This window comes from Squalius cephalus (genome assembly GCF_949319135.1).
Source record: "Squalius cephalus genome assembly, chromosome: 2".
Classification (NCBI taxonomy): domain Eukaryota; kingdom Metazoa; phylum Chordata; class Actinopteri; order Cypriniformes; family Leuciscidae; genus Squalius; species Squalius cephalus.
Window position 1 is genome coordinate 13,852,906 of NC_137123.1, and position 18,834 is coordinate 13,871,739.

Consider the following 18,834-nt stretch of genomic DNA (forward strand, 5'->3'; position numbering starts at 1 on the left):
AGCAACTGACAAAATATTGTATATAAATAACTTTAAAACTTTAAAAATTACATCAAGAATAAATCTATACACACATTGTGTGTTAAAAATCTACACAACATGTGTCAAAATACCATCAAAATACTCTGTGTGATGTTTTTACAGTGCGCTGAGTTGAGAACCCCTGTTTGTGTTTATGTTTTTGTGCTTAACGTTTGAGAACGTTTTTTAAGACCAGTTGTTATTGAAAAAACATTCTATTAACATTATTGGAAGAACATTTGTTCATAAGACAACCTTGCCAGAACTTCAGCCAAAGTTATATAACGTTTACTGGGATGACAGGATGAGGAATTTACTGCCAAAATTTGGTTGCCAAACATCACACAGACACAATGGAAAGCACGCTTAAAGTTCAGGATGATTTGATGAATATTTACTTAATCTGCACAATATTTTATTCTTGAAATAATTGGGTATTTTTGGGGGGGACAGTGAGTGTTGGTAGTTTTTGAGTAGCTTGAGAAGATCCTCAATTGTTATTCATTTTGCATATTCTCAATTATTATTTGGTTGCTGAATGAGTGAAAACTTTGAGATACTTGAAAATTTGGGGTACCGAACAACTGAAATCTGTCTCATTTTATTCAGGTTTTTTTTCCCAACTGAGCCGAATGATGGAAGTGGAACTGAGGACTATATTGAAATGCAGTCTTGCTCATATTGTCGCTCTTCCGACCTGAACGTCTGGAATGATATCCCATGCTCAGACTTAAAAAAAGCACGTTGTGAGAAATAAGGTCCATCCTGTCTCCTTGTGCTTTTACGATCATTATTTTATGGAATAATTTTACTGAGAACAAATACTTTTTCTAACTTTTAAAACAGTCTGCTACTTTCAGGTCAAAGGCTTTCAATGTATCCATTTTGTTTTTAACATTTTCTATAATAGAAAAAAACAGGAGTGTATACAGAAATGAAAGGAAAATGTAGTCATTATTTTCTTATGGCTATATTAATAAACTCACAACATCATGTTTCCCATGCCTGTTGTTCTGATATTACATGTCTGTGAAACTGCTTTTGAATTGAATTGAATAAACTCTTTGAATAAAACGGTCAATTACCATCTTTACCATAAACTTTTATTTTATTTTATTTTACATTTCATGTGTTTTGTTGAGATTTCCTCCAGCCCAGCAGAATGCAGCAGAGAACAAGTGTATTCCACTTAAAGTCATCAGATGTTTCAGGAAGAAACTTAAGTTGGAGGACAGATTCAATGACGTTAACTTTTGTGTAATTCCAGTAACAGAGAAGTTTTGACTCCTGTGAATCTAAGCTTCTACCATTCATATTTGAACTCAAAGTTAAAGGATTATTTATTTACTTATTTAATTTATTTATACCATCATAGTGAAAATGGCAGAACAGTGACATCTACTGGGAAAAGGGAAATGTGAATCTCCTGTTGTCACTCACTTGTGTTTAATAACAGGAAGTCCTCATCCCACAATCTCTATTTCCCATCATCCTCTCTGTTCCTGAACACGACAGCAATGCAAATCATGATTCACTTCCAGTTTATGGTCATCAACACACAGGTCCGGTTTGGCCTGTTTTAGGGTGTTTGATCAGTTTAGGTGATCTCAGCTTCCTCTTGTTGGACGTTGTAGATGCTAACTTGATCACAGGGAAAACTTCACAATGCTTCGACTATATGAGGTTGAATATGCAATATATATTCAATCATACAGTAGTATACGTATAAAGAGTTTTAGAGTGAGAATGAAATCTAGATTTATCTGTGTCTCATCTAATAAAAACCACTTCCTGTGTTGGTACTATTTAAAAACATGGTCTTAAACACCACACTTCATCTGTGAACACACACTGTAAGACTGTAAGACTGTGAGTTTGAGAAAATAATGGAGTCAGGGACCTTTTATGTATGCAGAAATATTAATAACAGATCCAGACCTCCAACACAGAGTCGCAGCAACGATGAAGGAAAAGATCGAAAGCAAAGTAAGCAGAAAGTTTCGTTTGTCGCAGAGACGTGTCGCTAATGTTTGAGCGGATGAGAAATGTTCCAAATGTTTCTCATTATAAAAGAACGTACTCTATAATTTATCTAACAAAAATGCTTGATTACTTACAAAGGTTGATTTGAAATGTTATCTAATAATATTGCGTGAATTGTTGTTAACTGATATGTGTGTGTTTTCCTGTCAGGAGGACGCAGGTGTTTGGTGTTGATGACAATGTGTCTCGGGCTCATTTGTGTTCTTCTGCTGGTCTTCATCACACTGTACATCAACATCACAGCAGAGAGAGACCTGTTAAAGAGTTACAAGAACACAGTTGAAGAGTTCAATCACACTATCATCAGCTTACAGGACAAGAACACTGATCTAATGACTGAAAAAGACCAACTGAAGAACAACTTCAACTCTTTGAATCAGGAGAAACTGGAGTTAGAGACCAGAGTCAATGATCTCAGTGCTGAGAAAAGTAAGTTACAGGAAAGTTTTGACTCTTTGAATCAGAAGAAACTGGAGTTGGAGACCAAAGTCACATCTTTGAGTGAGGAACTGAAGAAAGAAACATCTAAACAAGGTCAGTATACTGTAGAATCCAACAGTTGTTCTATACGTTGTAAAAAAAAAAAAAAGTGTAAAAAAAAAAAAAAAACTTTAAAGGAGCTGTACACTGTTAAAAATGTTCGTAATTTTAACAGTAAAAAACTGTAAAAAAGCAACGGAAAAAAAATGTTAATTCCTTAACGGTATGTACCCTTACTATATACAGTGAAAAACTGTAATAGCTCTCACGGGACATTTCATGTAATTGTACATTAATATACTGTTAAATGTACGGATTTTGGAAGTACACTGTAAAAAAAAAACTTACCGTTGCATTTACCGTACCTTACCGTAAAAAATACGGTAGCAAATGTTTACTTATTTTACAAAGTTTTACATCATCGAACTAAAAATTACGGTGAAAAACTGCCAGCTGGTTGCCAGTACTTTACCGTAAAAAATACGGTATAAATATTTATGTTTTACGGCATTGAACTAAAGTTTACGGTAAAAAACTGGCAGCTGGTTGAAAGCGATTTACCGTAAAAAATACGGTAGTAATATTTTAGGTTTTACGGCAGTGATCTAAATATTACGGAAAAAAACTGGCAGCTGTGGTTGCCAGTACTTTACCGTAAAAAATACGGTAGAATTGTTTTTGCTTTTACGGCACTGAACTAAAGTTTATACGGTAAAATACGGTAGTAATATTTTAGGTTTTATGGCATTGAACATTGAACTGAACTTTTATATAAAAAATAAAAAATAAAAACCTGCCAGCTGTGGTTTCCTGTAATCTAATTATTGAGAATTACCAGAGGTTTAGACGTTGATGTTTTATTGAAAATAATAAAGTTTGAAGTTACCATTATGGAGATGAGTGTTTGCTTTAGTTGGGCTCTCTGACTTTTTAACTTTAGATTTACTCTGACTGCCTTAACTGTGTGGTTATAAAACACAAATGTTATGGCATGAAAATCAGAGAGAAAATGTGACCAGGTGATGATGGCAGGTTAATGATGAGATAATCGTCATATTGTGGCCTGATTCACTGACCTCATAAAGAGTCTTATCTCTCACTTTAAGCGAAGTGATATTATTGATTATAATATTAAAAATAAATATTTCATATTCTTGAGTATAATATTTCTGTAAATGAGCAACAGATAATCTAAAGAACTTTAAAAATACATAGTGTAAAAAATAGGTTTTGAACTACTGCGTGAGTTAGACCAACACAGACATCAAGATTCAGTGTATGAATCTCAACAACGGTGACAATCAACACAATAATCAGATAAAACTCTGAACATCACAAAACAAGCTACTAAAAAGCTGCAACAAAAACAACATCAAAAATAAAAGCAGATATAATAATAAAAGAAAATAGTAAGGCAATTCAGCATAATGTATTCCTGCTGCAATGCATGCTGGGAGATACTGATGAGTTTTGATTGGAGGCTCAATTAGGGCTGGGCGATTTAAATCGCGATATTGTTATGCGCATCTCGTCAGTAAAGCCGGTTCCTTGATTAGTAGTAAATCACCATCACCTGCTTTCAGATGGAGCGGCATTTAGGGCTGAGGAGATAATTAAGTGATTAATTTAGTGATGATTGAGCATTATTGAAGACACCTGATGTTAGCAAGCAGAATCACTGAAGAAGAAAATCACAAATTGTAAGTTACCATTAAGGTGATGGGTGTTTGCTTTAGTTGGGCTCTAGACCATTATATGTTTACTTTAGTATTTACTGTTGTTTGTCTGCTGTTATTGATTTATAACAGTTAAATGAACAAAGTAAAATGTTTTCTTATAGTGTTGGTTATGTTTTGAAATAATCATGCTGTGATCTGAAAAAGGAAACTTATTGAGCTAGTTTGGTTTAACTTGTTAGCAGCAGTTTAGTGATTATTCAGCCTATAATTATCAGTACTTTACTTATAATGCAGAATATTTAATAAACATTGTTCTGATCAAAAGACATTCAGATAAATTCATTTAAAACACAGACATCAATAATCAGCCTGTGAATCTCAACAATGGTGACAATAATAAAGCATGTTGCAGTGGCTGCCACCAATCACAACTCATTAATGGCTCCCATCATGCATTGCGGTATGAATAAATTATGATCTGAATTGTTTATGTAATTTACTTTTCCTAATTGAATATTCTGCTCCTCACCATTGTTGAGATGCATAGACTGAATCTTGATATCTGTGTGTGCCTAAAAGAAAGTTTTTTTTTTTAAACAACTTTTAAGAAATCCTTTATATTATATAAAAAATTCTGGGCATTTATGCAGATTCACTAACCAACAACATAAAAATCGAAGTCAGAAAGCAGAATTTTAATGAGTTCAGTGACATCTGTGTGTGCCATTATTGATTCACAACTGCCATCACACGATTCATTTTCTCTCTGATTTCCTAGCCATAATCAACATGTCTTATAAACACAGAGTTACAGCAGGCAGAGAAAAACTAAAGTTAGAAAGTCAAGGGTCAATAGCCCAACTAAAGCAGTCACTGATCTCCATCATGGTGACTTCAAATGAAACAATAAATCATCAACATCTAAACCTCTGTTAATTCTCAATAAAACTTCTGTAGGCGTCTGACAGAAATAAAGTCAGTCTGGTTAGTAATAAGTGAAGCTGGTAATGCTATTTGTGGAGTTGTTTAATCCTCCTCTGCTGAGATCTTCACAGATTTAATGTTTTTTATCTTCAGTTGATTTCATCTAAGGCTGTGGCTGAAGTCAGTTGTAGTTCTTGTGTTTCTGCTCGTCTCTTTATTCTGTTCCTGTTGTTTCTCTAAATGGACATTCCCAGAATTCCCTATGTGACACTTCACATTTGATGCTATTTCATTTAAATAATTATGTTTCTTCTTGGTTTTTGTTATCAGTTTTATACATTTGGGGTTTATATTACATCATATATTGTTTAATGAATGTTTATGGCATTATTTGGAGTCATGTGTGTATGTCACCATGATGGTGTTTTGTGTTTGTGTGTATGACACTGTGCACCTTCTCAATATTACCATGTACCTCAGTTTGTGAAAAACTAATGATATACTTAAATCGTGTTTTTTTTTTCTTTTTTGCCACTTGTGTTATTATGATGGTTATCAGTATATTGCAAAGATATAAAGCAGACTTTAATACTTCAGTGAAATTTAATGATAACATTTATCGGTTTATGTAATATAACGGTTGTCCCGTGAAAACTAAAAGGTTCCTACTGTATTTTTTATGGTAAAGTACTGGGAACCACAGCTGATGTTTTTTTTTACCACACATTTATGGCCCTGATATGTCACTAGACATTAAGAAATCATGTTATTTCAAATACTTATATCACTGACAACAGTAGTTCGGCCAGGATATTGTCATTTAAAAAGTGAAGTTGCAGCCCTCAACTGATGTTGATGTTGTCATCTTGTGTTTTGGCCTGAAGCGCCACCCTCCACCTATCTACCAATCACGAAGTCAGTAGTGTTTCGGCATCCGGGTTGCCAGCTCTGCTCTAGTTACCACAGCTGCAGCTACAAACGTTCCTGCTGGATCCTGCAGCCTATCTGGCAACCTCGAGTCTGGGGGAAGGGGGAGGGGATACACCACTCTACAGTAATTTGAAAGTGATTGCAGTACCAGTTTTGGCCACAATCTTCCATATGGCTCCTTTAATGTTAGTAGCACAGGGTGCCAAACATTTAGCATTAATGGAAACAAGTAATAAAAACTCGGTGAGTGTTTTAGCGCAATTTTCTGACGTCATGGGATCACAACACTAAGAGATAGTAAATCTTTTTATGTTTTTTTTTTTTTTTTTTTTTTTTTTTGTGTACGTTCCCGAGATTAGACCTTCCTTAAAATAATTAGGGCTGTGCGATATATATCGTGAGATTGTTATGCGCATCTCGTCAGTAAAGCCGGTTCCTTGATTAGTAGTAAATCACCATCACCTGCTTTCAGATGAAGCGGCATTTACTACAAAGAGCCGTAATTAACTGACAAGCTGAGCCATATCGCATTAATATCGCGGACGTATCGCCAGCGATACTTAATGCGATATGGCTCAGCTTGTCAGTTAACTACGGCTCTTTGTACACAGCAACAACTCCTGTGTTAAATTAACACTCCTGGGAGTGTATGAGTCCACACTCAAGAGTGTTTAAGTTAATGAGATAATTAAGTGATTAATTTAGTAATGATTGAACATTATTGAAGACTCCTGATGTTAACAAGCAGAATCACTGAAGGAGAAAATCACAAATTGTAAGTTACCATTAAGGTGATGGGTGTTTGCTTTAGTTGGGCTCTAGACCATTATATGTTTACTTTATATTTTATTTGGCTGCTGTATCTGAGTTATAACTGACAGATAAACAAAGAAAAAAAAGTGATCTGATGGTGTAGGTTATATTATGACAATCATCATTTGAACTTGATCACTGAACTCATTAAAATCCTTCTTTCTGACTTCGATTTATGTTGTTGGTTAGTGAATCTGCATAAATGCCCAGCATTTTTTATATAATATAAAGGATTTCTTAAAAGTTGCTTAAAAAAAAAATCATTCTTTTAGGCACACACAGATGTCAAGATTCAGTCTATGCATCTCAACAATGGTGAGGAGCAGAATATTCAATTAGGAAAAGTAAATTACATAGACAATTCAGATCATAATTTATTCATACCGCAATGCATGATGGGAGCCATTAATGAGTTGTGATTGGTGGCAGCCACTGCAACATGCTTTATTATTGTCACCATTGTTGAGATTCACAGGCTGATTATTGATGTCTGTGTTTTAAATGAATTTATCTGAATGTCTTTTGATCAGAACAATGTTTATTAAATATTTAGAATTATAAGTAAAGTACTGATAATCATAGACTGAAGAATCACTAAACTGCTGCTAACAAGTTAAACCAAACTATCTCAATAAGTTACTTTTTTCAGATCACAGCATGATTATGTCAAAACATAACCAACACTATAAAATAACATTTTACTTTGTTCATTTAACTGTTATAAATCAATAACAGCAGACAAACAACAGTAAATATTAAAGTAAACATATAATGGTCTAGAGCCCAACTAAAGCAAACACCCATCACCTTAATGGTAACTTACAATTTGTGATTTTCTTCTTCAGTGATTCTGCTTGTTAACATCAGGTGTCTTCAATAATGCTCAATCATCACTAAATTAATCACTTAATTATCTCCTCAGCCCTAAATGCCGCTCCATCTGAAAGCAGGTGATGGCGATTTACTACTAATCAAGGAACCGGCTTTACTGACGAGATGCGCATAACAATCTCACGATATATATCGCACAGCCCTAAACATAATGCCGAAAACCCGAAGTCTCTAGGTGGTCTGGTTGAGGAGGAGATAGAAGTGCAAGATTGGTGCGCACAGACAAAACAGAAATCATGAGTTAACAATCGCAATTTTGTCCGTAGGAAAATTGCGCTAAAAACAGTCAAAGACCATCAACTGAAGTAACATGTTTAGACTAAAAAAAGAGACGAGCAGAAACCCAGAAAACACAACTGACTTCAGACACAGCCTTAGATGAAATCAACTGAAGAGAAAAAAGGACATTAAATCTGTGAAGATCTCAGCAGAGGAGGATTAAACAACTCCACAAACAGCATTACCAGCTTTATTTGACCATTTAATTAGGCCAAGTGTTACAACACGACACTTGTAAATCAAATAATTCTGTATATACTATATTAATATAAAATAGCCTATAGTTTTTTGCTGTTGTTGTTGTTGTTGTTGTTGTTGTTTAATGAGGAAAAAGTGCGTTGAATATCTCTGCAGGTCATCAGATGTTTCAGGATGCAGGTCTATGCATCCGAAGAAACTTAAGTTGGAGGACAGATTCAATTACTTTTACTGAATCTTTTGTGAAAAACTTTTGTGAAATTTCAGTAACATATTAGGTTTGACTCCTGATGAATGTGCCGGGAAAGGTTAAAGGGTTATTTATTTACTTTTTTAATTTATTTATACCATCATAGTGAAAATGGCAGAACAGTGACATCTACTGAGAAAAGGAAAATGTGAATCTCCTGTTGTCACTCACTTGTGTTTAATAACAGGAAGTCCTCATCCCACAATCTCTATTTCCCATCATCCTCTCTGTTCCTGAACACGACAGCGATGTAAATCATCATTCACTTCCAGTTCATGGTCATCAACACACAGGTCCAGTTTGGCCTGTTTTAGGGTGTTTGAGTCAGTTTAGGTGATCACAGATTCCTCTTGTTGGATGTTGAAGATCTCAGCAGAGGAGGAATAAACAACTCCACAAACAGCATTACCAGCTTCACTTACTACTAGCCAGGGGTGCGTTTCCCAATAGCATTGTTAGCCAACTATGTTCGCAAGTTCCGTCGTTATCAGCATAGTTCAACGAGTCAGTGTTTCCCAAAACCATCGTTCTAACGAACGTTCGCAAACAGCATCGCAGAGTTGTGTAGTTGGAACGACAGCTCTCGACTTGTGGTTAGAAGCAGAGTTTCTAGATTGCATGACATGTGGACTAATAAATCCTTATCTTGAGCAAAATAAGCAAGCTGACATTCAGTACAACCTGTGTCTTTTATTTAGAATACATTGCATGACATGTGGACTAATAAATCCTTATCTTGAACAAAATAAGCAAGCTGACATTCAGTACAACCTGTGTCTTTTATTTAGAATACATACAAATGTAATTTACGTATTTTAGTTTGTCAAGAGATTTGAAGAACGTTGCGAACGTGCTCTAAGAACAAGCCTATGATTGAATCTGGAAATAAAGCAAAATAACTGAGAAAAATGAGAAATTGTCCTCAGATGCCATGTCTGTAATTTATAGTAAAACATCTAGTGTTAATTCGATCTCAAACAGATTCATTAAAAAGTTATTACTCCACCATGTGCGTGACGTCATAAACCAACGTGGTTGAACGACTACTTTGTGACAATACAGTTTCGGGAAACAGTCGTGACTAGCTAGTTGATTTCTTCAACGTTTCATCGTACTATGGCAGTTAAGCAGCGAGTTACGCCGTTGTTCGGGAAACACACCCCAGATTGACTTAGACTAAAAACGCTGTATTCTGCTGCCAGGCCATTAGATGGCGATGAAACACTATAGACTGAACACGTAACACGCATGTGTATGACGTCATCGTCTTCAGAGATTCGTCTTTTTGTTGTTTACACCAAAGCCCGTCTACGGAAAGCCTGTTCACTCCAACGCCCTATTAAGTCCTATTGGTTGTAGTTCCAATCAGAGTTCCACTGGGGGCGCTCGCCATGAGTGCAAAATGAATGGGAGTCAATGGGGCTAGACGGCTAAATTTGTCTCCCTCACCCGATTGCCGTTGAGAAATCTCAGATCTGATTGTAGGTTTTGCAAGTTCAACATGGGTTATAGATCGAAAGTTGAATGAACGAGTACTTATTTCTTTTCGATTTCTTACAGGTTGAGTTGTTGTTGCCCATAACACGCTAGCATTCTGCTAATGACGTCAGCATTCTGACGTCATTGACATTTTGAAAGACTTTTTAAAGCAAATAAGTGACTCTAAAAAATCTAACACTAAGCAATGTGTAATTTCTTTGCATCCCCTTTCGAAAACAACATTCAAATTACTAGACAAAAAATTATATCCTAAGAAAAGTGGATTTTGAGCGGTATTAGCTCCATAGACCTCCATTCATTCTGCACTCGTCATGTGAGCACCCTCATATGGAACAAGAGTGGAACTGCAACCGGAAGTTTATTGAGTGGCACTTCTCCCCTCATTAGACTTTCTCTGTTTACACTGAGACCGTGTCGCCAACGGTTACTGTCGCTCGTGTCGCCGGAAGTGAAGGGGGTTTTGAGGCTGAGACTAAGAACGTTAACTGGGATGACAGGACGAGGAATTTACTCAATTACACAAGTCACACATTAGAGACACATTAGAGACAAATCTTTTGATAAAACAGCTTTTTTTATTTTTATTTTTTTATCTTTTATATCTTTTATTTGTACACTTTTACAAAAAGTGCATTTATCTTAGGATATCTGTGGGGTCAAGATAATTTGTTCATGTCCAATGAGGAGAAGAGCTGGTCTGACAGCAGGCAGTACTGCAGGGATCGAGGTGGTGATCTGGTCATTATCAACACTGAAGAGAAGCAGGTGAGATTGAATGAGCGATTGTTAGTTAATGAGAGGAATCACACTTATTCCTGTTTTTATTCACACACAGAGGCGCATAAAATCATTCATCAAGGACAGTGTGTGGATTGGTTTGTCTGACATTGAGATTGAGGGCAACATGAAATGGGTTGATAATTCACCACTGAAACAAGGGTAAGTGATAAAACGCTCACAGAAAATATAAAACAAAGCTAATTGCTTTTATAAAATAACATTTGCCAAGCGATGTAGTTTTTCAGCAGCACTGAGCAAAATGGTTGCCAAACATCACACAGACACAATGGAAAGCACGCTTAAAGTTCAGGATGATTTGATGAATATTTACTTAAAGGTGCTCTAAGTGATGTTGGGTGACGTCACTTCTTGTTGACGTTCGAAGTATTGTCAAACAAAACGGAGGCTAGCTCGACCCTCCCTCCTCCTCATCCGCACACTAATCCCCCAAACCACACCCCCAAATTTTTCTTACCAGTTATTGGCTGGAACAGTTTGTTATGTTTCGTGGTGCGGGTGAGCCCAGTTTGTTTTTCTTGCAGTTTGTGGAGCCTGGGGTGTCTGCAGAGACCGCGTTTTTTTACAGTGTGTTCAGGGGACAGGCAGCGAGCGGATAGTAAGGAGATGTTTGCTGTATGTGACAAAAAATGTTTTGGCTTAAAAAAACATGTGACATCGCTTAGAGCACCTTTAATAACACTGCTGTTTCTGCACAACTCTACTATTTTATTCTTGAAACGTATTTGGTATTTATTGGGGAACAGTGAGTATTAGTAGTTTTTTAATTGCTTGTGACAATCCTCAATTGTTATTCATTTTGCATATGCTCAATTATTGTTTGGTTGCTGAATAAGTGAAAAATTTTAGATACTTGAAAATTTGGGGTACCGAACAACTGAAATCTGTTTCAGTCATTTTATCATTTTATTCAGGTTTTTTTTCCCAAATGAGCCGAATGATGGAAGTGGAACTGAGGACTGTATTGAAATGCAGTCTTGCTCGTATTGTCGTTCTTCCGACCTGAACGTCTGGAATGATCTCCCATGCTCAGACTTTAAAAAAGCACTTTGTGAGAAATAAGGTCCATCCTGTCTCCTTGTGCTTTTACGATCATTATTTTATGGAATAATTTTATTGAGAACAAATACTTTTTCTAACTTTTAAACCAGTCTGCTACTTTCTTGTCAAATGCTTTTAAGGTATCCATTTTGTTTTTAACATTTTCTGTTATATACAAAATCAGGAGTGTATACTCAAATGAAAGGAAAATGTAAACTTGTCATTATTTTCTCATTGCTATAAACTCACAACATCATGTTTCCCATGCCTGTTGTTCTGATATTGCATGTCTGTGAAACTGCTTTTGAGTTGAATTGCTGTCTCTTTGAATAAAACGGTCAATTACCATCCTTACCATAAACTTTCGGCAGTCAAGCATATCAGGTCTCAGTTACTGATACATGTAAAGTTTTTAAAGCTGTGAAAATAGGGACGGCTGCTGGGCCTGATGGCATTACTCCGCGAGTCTTAAAGGGCACCTATTATGCCCCTTTTTAGAAGATGTAATATTGGTCTTGGGTGTCCCCAGAATGTATTTGTAAAGTTTCAGCACAAAATACCCCACAGTTAATTTATTATAACCATTTGAAAATGTCATTTTTGGGGCCTGTTTTAAAAAGAGCTGTTTTGGCGTCTACCACTTTAAATGTAAATGAGCTGCATATCCCCGCCCTGCTGCTGGACCCAGATGATGAAGAGACTCCGGCACAGAATAAACACGAATGAAAATGGACTAAACGTCTCGGAATGGTTATTTGATACATTTATGTACTTACAAAGTTTTAGTCGCGTCCCCTTTGCCATTATGGATGTGCAACACACACACACACACGAACTGTGATAACGTTCGCGCAATTTTTTGAAACTACACACACACACACTACTGTGATAACGTTTGCTAAGTACAAACGATTTATTTATTTATTTCTTAAGGGGAGGGAGATAGACGTTTATATAGCATACTGTCAATGGAGATAGAGCAGACCTTAATTTATTTACATTTGTAAATGCTGCAAAAAAATGCCTACGTGACATAAAACTGCCTGACCTTGTTTGTTGAGACATCCTATGACAACGACAATAAATAGCTTTAGACGCATTTGTTGTTGAACTGGCTGACATCGATTGAAATGACTATTTGCTCAAAAATCATAAAATACACTTACTTCTTCTGGAGGTGACGTTGGATCGCGAACAGTAGGCAACGATCCACACTTGAGGATTAACTTTGACCCTCGTTCACTAAACAGTCAGTCAGAAAATGATTCTTGTATTTAGGAAGTTTAAGTGGTGCCTTTTCTTCATAAATAAAATCCATCTGCTGTGTTTTCAGTGGCTCTGATGTCAGTGAAGACTACTATGTCCATTCTTACATCCCACAACAGAACATACACTTCTTAGGAGACATTACCGGCTGTTGTTGAAAACAATGGAGGATGCAGATCACCGAGGGCGGGGTCTATGCCAAAACCAGATGTCAATCAAATCACGTCGGTGGGGCTTAGCTCATTTCTACGTCACAATGAGGAAAATCTAGAACAGGGTGTTCTGAGACAGTGCTTATGATTTATTGAGATAGTAAAAAAACTACTGGGTGGATTTTTATCATTCTAGGGTGGTTTTGCTCACACATTGCCAACACACATTTATGTTAAAACACCATGTAAAAGTGAATTTTGCATAATAGGTGCCCTTTAAAGACATGTTATAGTCAACTTGCATCTGTTTTTACAGACATTTTTAACTTGTCACTCTCTCTTTGTACGGTTCCGAATTGTTTTAAAAAATCAATCATAATTCCTGTGCCTAAGAAAACAACTGCCACCTGTATGAACGATTTTAGACCTGTAGCCTTGACTTATGTGATTATGAAGTGCTTTGAACTGCTCGTGAAATCATATATTAACAACTGCATTCCTGTCTTCACTGATCCACTACAATTTGCATACAGATCAAATAGAGCTGTGGACGATGCTGTATCTTTGGTTTTACATACTGCACTTCAACATCTAGAGGGTATACGTTTGTCAGGATGCTGTTTGTTGATTATAGCAGTGCCTTCAATACCATCAGACCTTCCATTTTAATATCTAAGCTGTTAGACCTGGGCCTCATCTGCAGGTGGATACAGGACTTTCTAACAGGCCGTCCCCAGACAGTTAGAGTAGGCACTACATACTCAGCCCCTATAGTGTTAAATACCGGAGCACCTCAAGGTTGCTGTCTTAGTCCTCTATTATATAGTTTGTATACCTATGACTGCATTGCAAAACATCCCACAAATAGTATTGTGAAATTTGCAGACGATACTACTGTGGTAGGACTCATTGACAGCAAAAATGAAACTGCCTATAGGGATGAGGTGAGTAATTTGATCATGTGGTGCCGAAGAAATAATCTGTCCCCTAATGTGGGGAAAACTAAGGAGGTCATCATAGATTTTAGAAGAAATAAACCCACACATACACCTGTCTACATTAACAACTCTGCAGTTGAAATTGTTAATACCTTTAAGTTTTTAGGAATCCATATTTCAGACTCCCTTTTATGGTCTTTCCATATAACCTGTGCCATTAAGAAGGCACATCAGAGGCTTTATTTCTTGAGGTGTCTCAAGAAATATGGTATGTCACTTAACATTTTACAAAAATTTTACTGCTGTACAATTGAGAGTATATTGACAGGTAATATTACAGTGTGGTTTGGCAGGGACTCCTGTGAATTTAAGCTTCTACCATGCATATTTGAACTCAAAGTTAAAGGATTATTTATTTACTTATTTAATTTGTTTATAACATCATAGTGAAAATGGCAGAACAGTGACATCTACTGAGAAAAGGGAAATGTGAATCTACTGTTGTCACTCACTTGTGTTTAATAACAGGAAGTCCTCATCCCACAATCTCTATTTCCCATCATCCTCTCTGTTCCTGAACACGACAGCGATGTAAATCATCATTCACTTCCAGTTTATGGTCATCAACACACAGGTCCAGTTTGGCCTGTTTTAGGGTGTTTGATCAGTTTAGGTGATCACAGATTCCTCTTGTTGGACGTTGTAGATGCTAACTTGATCACAGGGAAAACTCCACAATGCTTTGACTATATGAGGTTGAAAATGCAATATATATTCAATCATACAGTAGTATACGAGTTTTAGAGTGAGAATGAAATCTAGATTTATCTGTGTCTCATCTAATAAAAACCACTTCCTGTGTTGGTACTATTTAAAAACACGGTCTTAAAGACCACACCTCATCTGTGAACACACACTGTAAGACTTTAAGACTGTGAGTTTGAGAAAATAATGGAGTCAGGGACCTTTTATGTATGCAGAAATATTACTAACAGATCCAGACCTCCAACACAGAGTCGCAGCAACGATGAAGGAAAAGAACGAAAGCAAAGTAAGAAGAAAGTTTCGTTTGTCGCAGAGACGCTGTCGCTAATGTTTGAGCGGATGAGAAATGTTCCAAATGTTTCTCATTATAAAAGAACGTACTCTATAATTTATCTAACAAAACCGCTTGATTACTTACAAAGGTTGATTTGAAATGTTATCTAATAATATTGCGTGAATTGTTGTTAACTGATGTGTGTGTGTTTTGTCTCTGTTTGTCAGGAGGACGCTGGTGTTTGGTGTTGAAGACAGTGTGTCTCGGGCTCATTTGTGTTCTTCTGCTGGTCTTCATCACACTGTACATCAACATCACAGCAGAGAGAGACCTGTTAAAGAGTTACAAGAACACAGTTGAAGAGTTCAATCACACTATCAACAGCTTACAGGACAAGAACACTGGTCTAATGACTGAAAAAGACCAACTGAAGAACAACTTCAACTCTTTGAGTCAGAAGAAACTGGAACTGGAGACCAGAGTCAGTGATCTCAGTGTTGAGAAAGGCCAGTTACAGGAAAGTTTTGATGCTTTGAATCAGACGAAACTGGAGTTAGAGACCAGAGTCACGTCTTTGAGTGAAGAACTGAAGAAGGAAAAATCTAAACAAGGTCAGTACGAATCTGTTTTTAAGTAGATTATTTTTCCATAATTTTCTTTATTTTAATCGATTTAAAAAAATTGGACCTTAAACAATCTCTTAGGAAATCTGTGTGGTCCTGTTTGTTTGTTCAAATCCAATGAGTCGATGAGCTGGTCTGAGAGCAGGCAGTTCTGCAGAGATCGAGGAGCTGATCTGATCATTATCAACACTGAAGAGAAGCAGGTGAGTTTGTGTGAGTGACTGTTAATCAATGACTACGTTTACATGCAGCCAATAACCCGTTCAAAACCGGGATATTAGCAATAACCCGGTCGCGCACGGCCATGTAAACATCGGCAAAAACCCGAATATGCTCATATCCCGGTTTTTAAAAACCCGGATATGATCCCTGGGGTACCCCTTTTCTAACCCGAATATTTGGTCATGTAAACGCGTATCGGCATATCCCCATCAAAAGGAACATTGATTTGTGTTCTGCGCATGTTCTATTCGCAAGGAATCTTGGTCTTTTGAGTAGAGACGGCGCATACAGAAACCCGCGTGCAGTATACTGGAAGTAAACAAGAAGTAGAGGTAAACATGGCGAGACGCAGCACAGCACCACACTTTTGGAGCGAGGAGGAAAGCGCAAACAAAGGCGATCGCTATCTGCCCCGAACTATTCATTATCCGCGTGCTGCTGCTGCTGTTGTTGTCTTTGGATACAGGAAGAAGAATCGGAAATGACGCATATTGCGTCTTAAGGTTGTCCGTACGTCCAGACGCTAGCCGTGCGTCGCCGTTTACATCGGGTTATTACCAATTGATTACAAATTCCATGTATACAGGAGTAACTCTCTTTGCTCACGCATGTAAACGGGTTATTCCGAATGTTTCAGAAACTCGAATAGTGACCTTAACTCGACCATAACCCGGTTATTGGCTGCAGTCACTGAGAGGAATCACACTCTTTACACGACACACCGTTTTCAACTAAAATCGGGAAACTTATTATGTATTGTGGGTGTTTATTTACATGACAACGGCTTTTTGGAGGCCTGAAAACGCAAACTTTTGAAAACAGGTTTCAAAGTGCGTGTAAACTACAAAAACGCAAATTTGTGAAAATGTGCAAATACGCATACGTATTTGTCTATAGGTGTGTAGTATTTATTCACAAAGTGACATCGCCAATATGAACAGCGATACAGATTTTTAGTCGTTTTCGCTTATCCGTGTGAACAGGGATCGTTTTGAAACGCTGTGGCCTGTCCATGATAAACAGATCAGATCATTGCTTTTTCATTTTTAGTACATCATTGGAGTGTAAACGTATATATATTCTACATTTATATTCACACACAGAGGCACTTAACTTCATTCATCAAGGAGAGAGTGTGGATTGGTTTGTCTGACATTGAGAACGAGGGGATCATGAAATGGGTGGATAATTCAACACTGAATCAAGGGTAAGAGATTAAACCAGTGCAAATGTATTTCAAACATGAGACTCACAACCTCTAAAAAATAACTGAAGACACACACTCTTCCACAAACACCACAACCAAAGATTATTTGCTAAACAAAACTCTTCTCTCTATAAAGTTTTTGCACTTTCTCTTTTGCTCTTGCTTCTGTGCTAAATTTACTCTTGTTGCCACATGTTATTCAGGTTTTGGTATGAAGAAGAGCCAAATAATGCAGGTGGAGACGAGGACTGTGTTGAACTGATTCCTTTAGACTCCATCCAGAACTGGAATGATCTCCCATGCTCTGAGAAGAGGAAAGGGGTTTGTGAAAAATAGGGTTAATCCTGTATTGTCATGTTTTTAATTGTATTATTTTATGGAATCAATCTTTGTGATTGATTGTGATTATAAAATTTCTGATTGGGGTTCCTATCTTTTAAAACAGTCTGCTAATTTAATTTTATTCAAACTGGTATCAATTTAATTTTATAATCTTCTATAATATAAACAAATCACAAACTGAAATGCATAAAAGAAAAATGTAAAACTGTCCAAAAAAAATGATTGCTTTAATAAACTTATAACATCAGATTGGGTAAACTTCTAATGTGTTCATGTCTTCCCAGACAGCAACATAGTGTCGGCCCAGATCCGGTCCACATCTGTGTGTAATACACGTGTACCAGATGTGGGCTGGATCTGGGCCGACACTATGTTGTTGTCTGGGTTGCTGTAAATATGATCTTATTCTAGCTTTTATCATGAGCCAATAAACTACAGAAGTCTGAAGTGTCCCAGATTGCAATCATTCACTGTATTATGCTGTTGTATGCCTTTGAAACTTTTGATTTGAATTGTTTTCTCTTTAAAGGATCAATATAATGTAAATATAAAAAAATAAAAATAATAATAAAAAAAAAAAAATTATTTTCGTATTGCGTTCTTGCCTGTGATGTGTGATTATGGCGAGATATTTCCTCCAGCCCAGCGCAATGCAGCAGAGAGACATTTTACACAATTTATTTATAGTATATAAATAGTATAATATAGTATACTACTAGTATACTTGTGTTCAAGTTCAAGCACTAACATTTACACCCAAGAAAGTTCCTTTGACAGTAATATAATTCTATTTCTAAAGAATAACTGTAATTTGTACTGTTTTCAGAGAATCATGTGATCGATTTCAAATGTAGAAATCCGGAAATGTAGAAAAGGCTTTTGCACTCCTTTAATATTCTCCCGGGGGAAGATCGACGCCACTTGAATAACAGTCGTTCCAAACGAAACTGAAAGTGAGCAACTAAACCACAAAGCGCCTCTCTCAAGACTGTTAGTGAAGGGTACATGCTCACTTTGAGGAAATCACCATTTATGAGCATGTGACACTGAGTGTTTGAAAGATATGGCGGGAGATTTCGAATTTACCTAGAATATAAATAGAATAATTCAAGTTGTCTTGTTGAGATACATTTTTGTCTTGCATGAACAGTATTTATTTTTCCGTGGGAAAAAAATGGGTTTAATTGTGAAGAAATGC

At 36.6% G+C, this 18,834-nt stretch overlaps 2 protein-coding genes across 2 annotated transcripts; both read left to right on the forward strand.

The window, feature by feature from the left end:
- The first annotated feature begins 1,850 nt into the window (after window positions 1–1,850).
- LOC307152610 (uncharacterized protein) lies at window positions 1,851–12,579 on the forward strand. The gene is made up of 5 exons (XM_079861403.1): window positions 1,851–2,007; window positions 2,215–2,598; window positions 10,652–10,773; window positions 10,844–10,947; window positions 11,721–12,579. Exons 1-5 carry the CDS (start codon window positions 1,908–1,910, stop codon window positions 11,866–11,868), a joined length of 858 nt encoding a protein of 285 aa, XP_079717529.1. The 5' UTR covers window positions 1,851–1,907; the 3' UTR covers window positions 11,869–12,579.
- Window positions 12,580–14,808: 2,229 nt separating this feature from the next.
- On the forward strand, window positions 14,809–17,882 carry LOC307152616 (uncharacterized protein). The gene is made up of 5 exons (XM_079861415.1): window positions 14,809–15,254; window positions 15,470–15,853; window positions 15,947–16,068; window positions 17,191–17,294; window positions 17,498–17,882. The coding sequence occupies exons 1-5, from the start codon at window positions 15,155–15,157 to the stop codon at window positions 17,628–17,630; spliced, it is 843 nt and encodes a 280-aa protein (XP_079717541.1). The 5' UTR covers window positions 14,809–15,154; the 3' UTR covers window positions 17,631–17,882.
- The last annotated feature ends 952 nt before the right edge of the window (window positions 17,883–18,834 follow it).

Bases quoted from the DNA above. Each gene is read 5' to 3' on its own strand.
- LOC307152616 (XM_079861415.1), top strand. From the start codon at position 15,155: ATGGAGTCAGGGACCTTTTATGTATGCAGAAATATTACTAACAGATCC. The intron at 16,069-17,190 runs GTGAGTTTGTGT...ATTCACACACAG, and splicing joins TCAACACTGAAGAGAAGCAG to AGGCACTTAACTTCATTCAT. The intron at 17,295-17,497 runs GTAAGAGATTAA...CATGTTATTCAG, and splicing joins AATTCAACACTGAATCAAGG to GTTTTGGTATGAAGAAGAGC.
- LOC307152610 (XM_079861403.1), top strand. From the start codon at position 1,908: ATGGAGTCAGGGACCTTTTATGTATGCAGAAATATTAATAACAGATCC. The intron at 2,008-2,214 runs GTAAGCAGAAAG...TTTTCCTGTCAG, and splicing joins AGGAAAAGATCGAAAGCAAA to GAGGACGCAGGTGTTTGGTG. The intron at 10,948-11,720 runs GTAAGTGATAAA...CATTTTATTCAG, and splicing joins AATTCACCACTGAAACAAGG to GTTTTTTTTCCCAAATGAGC.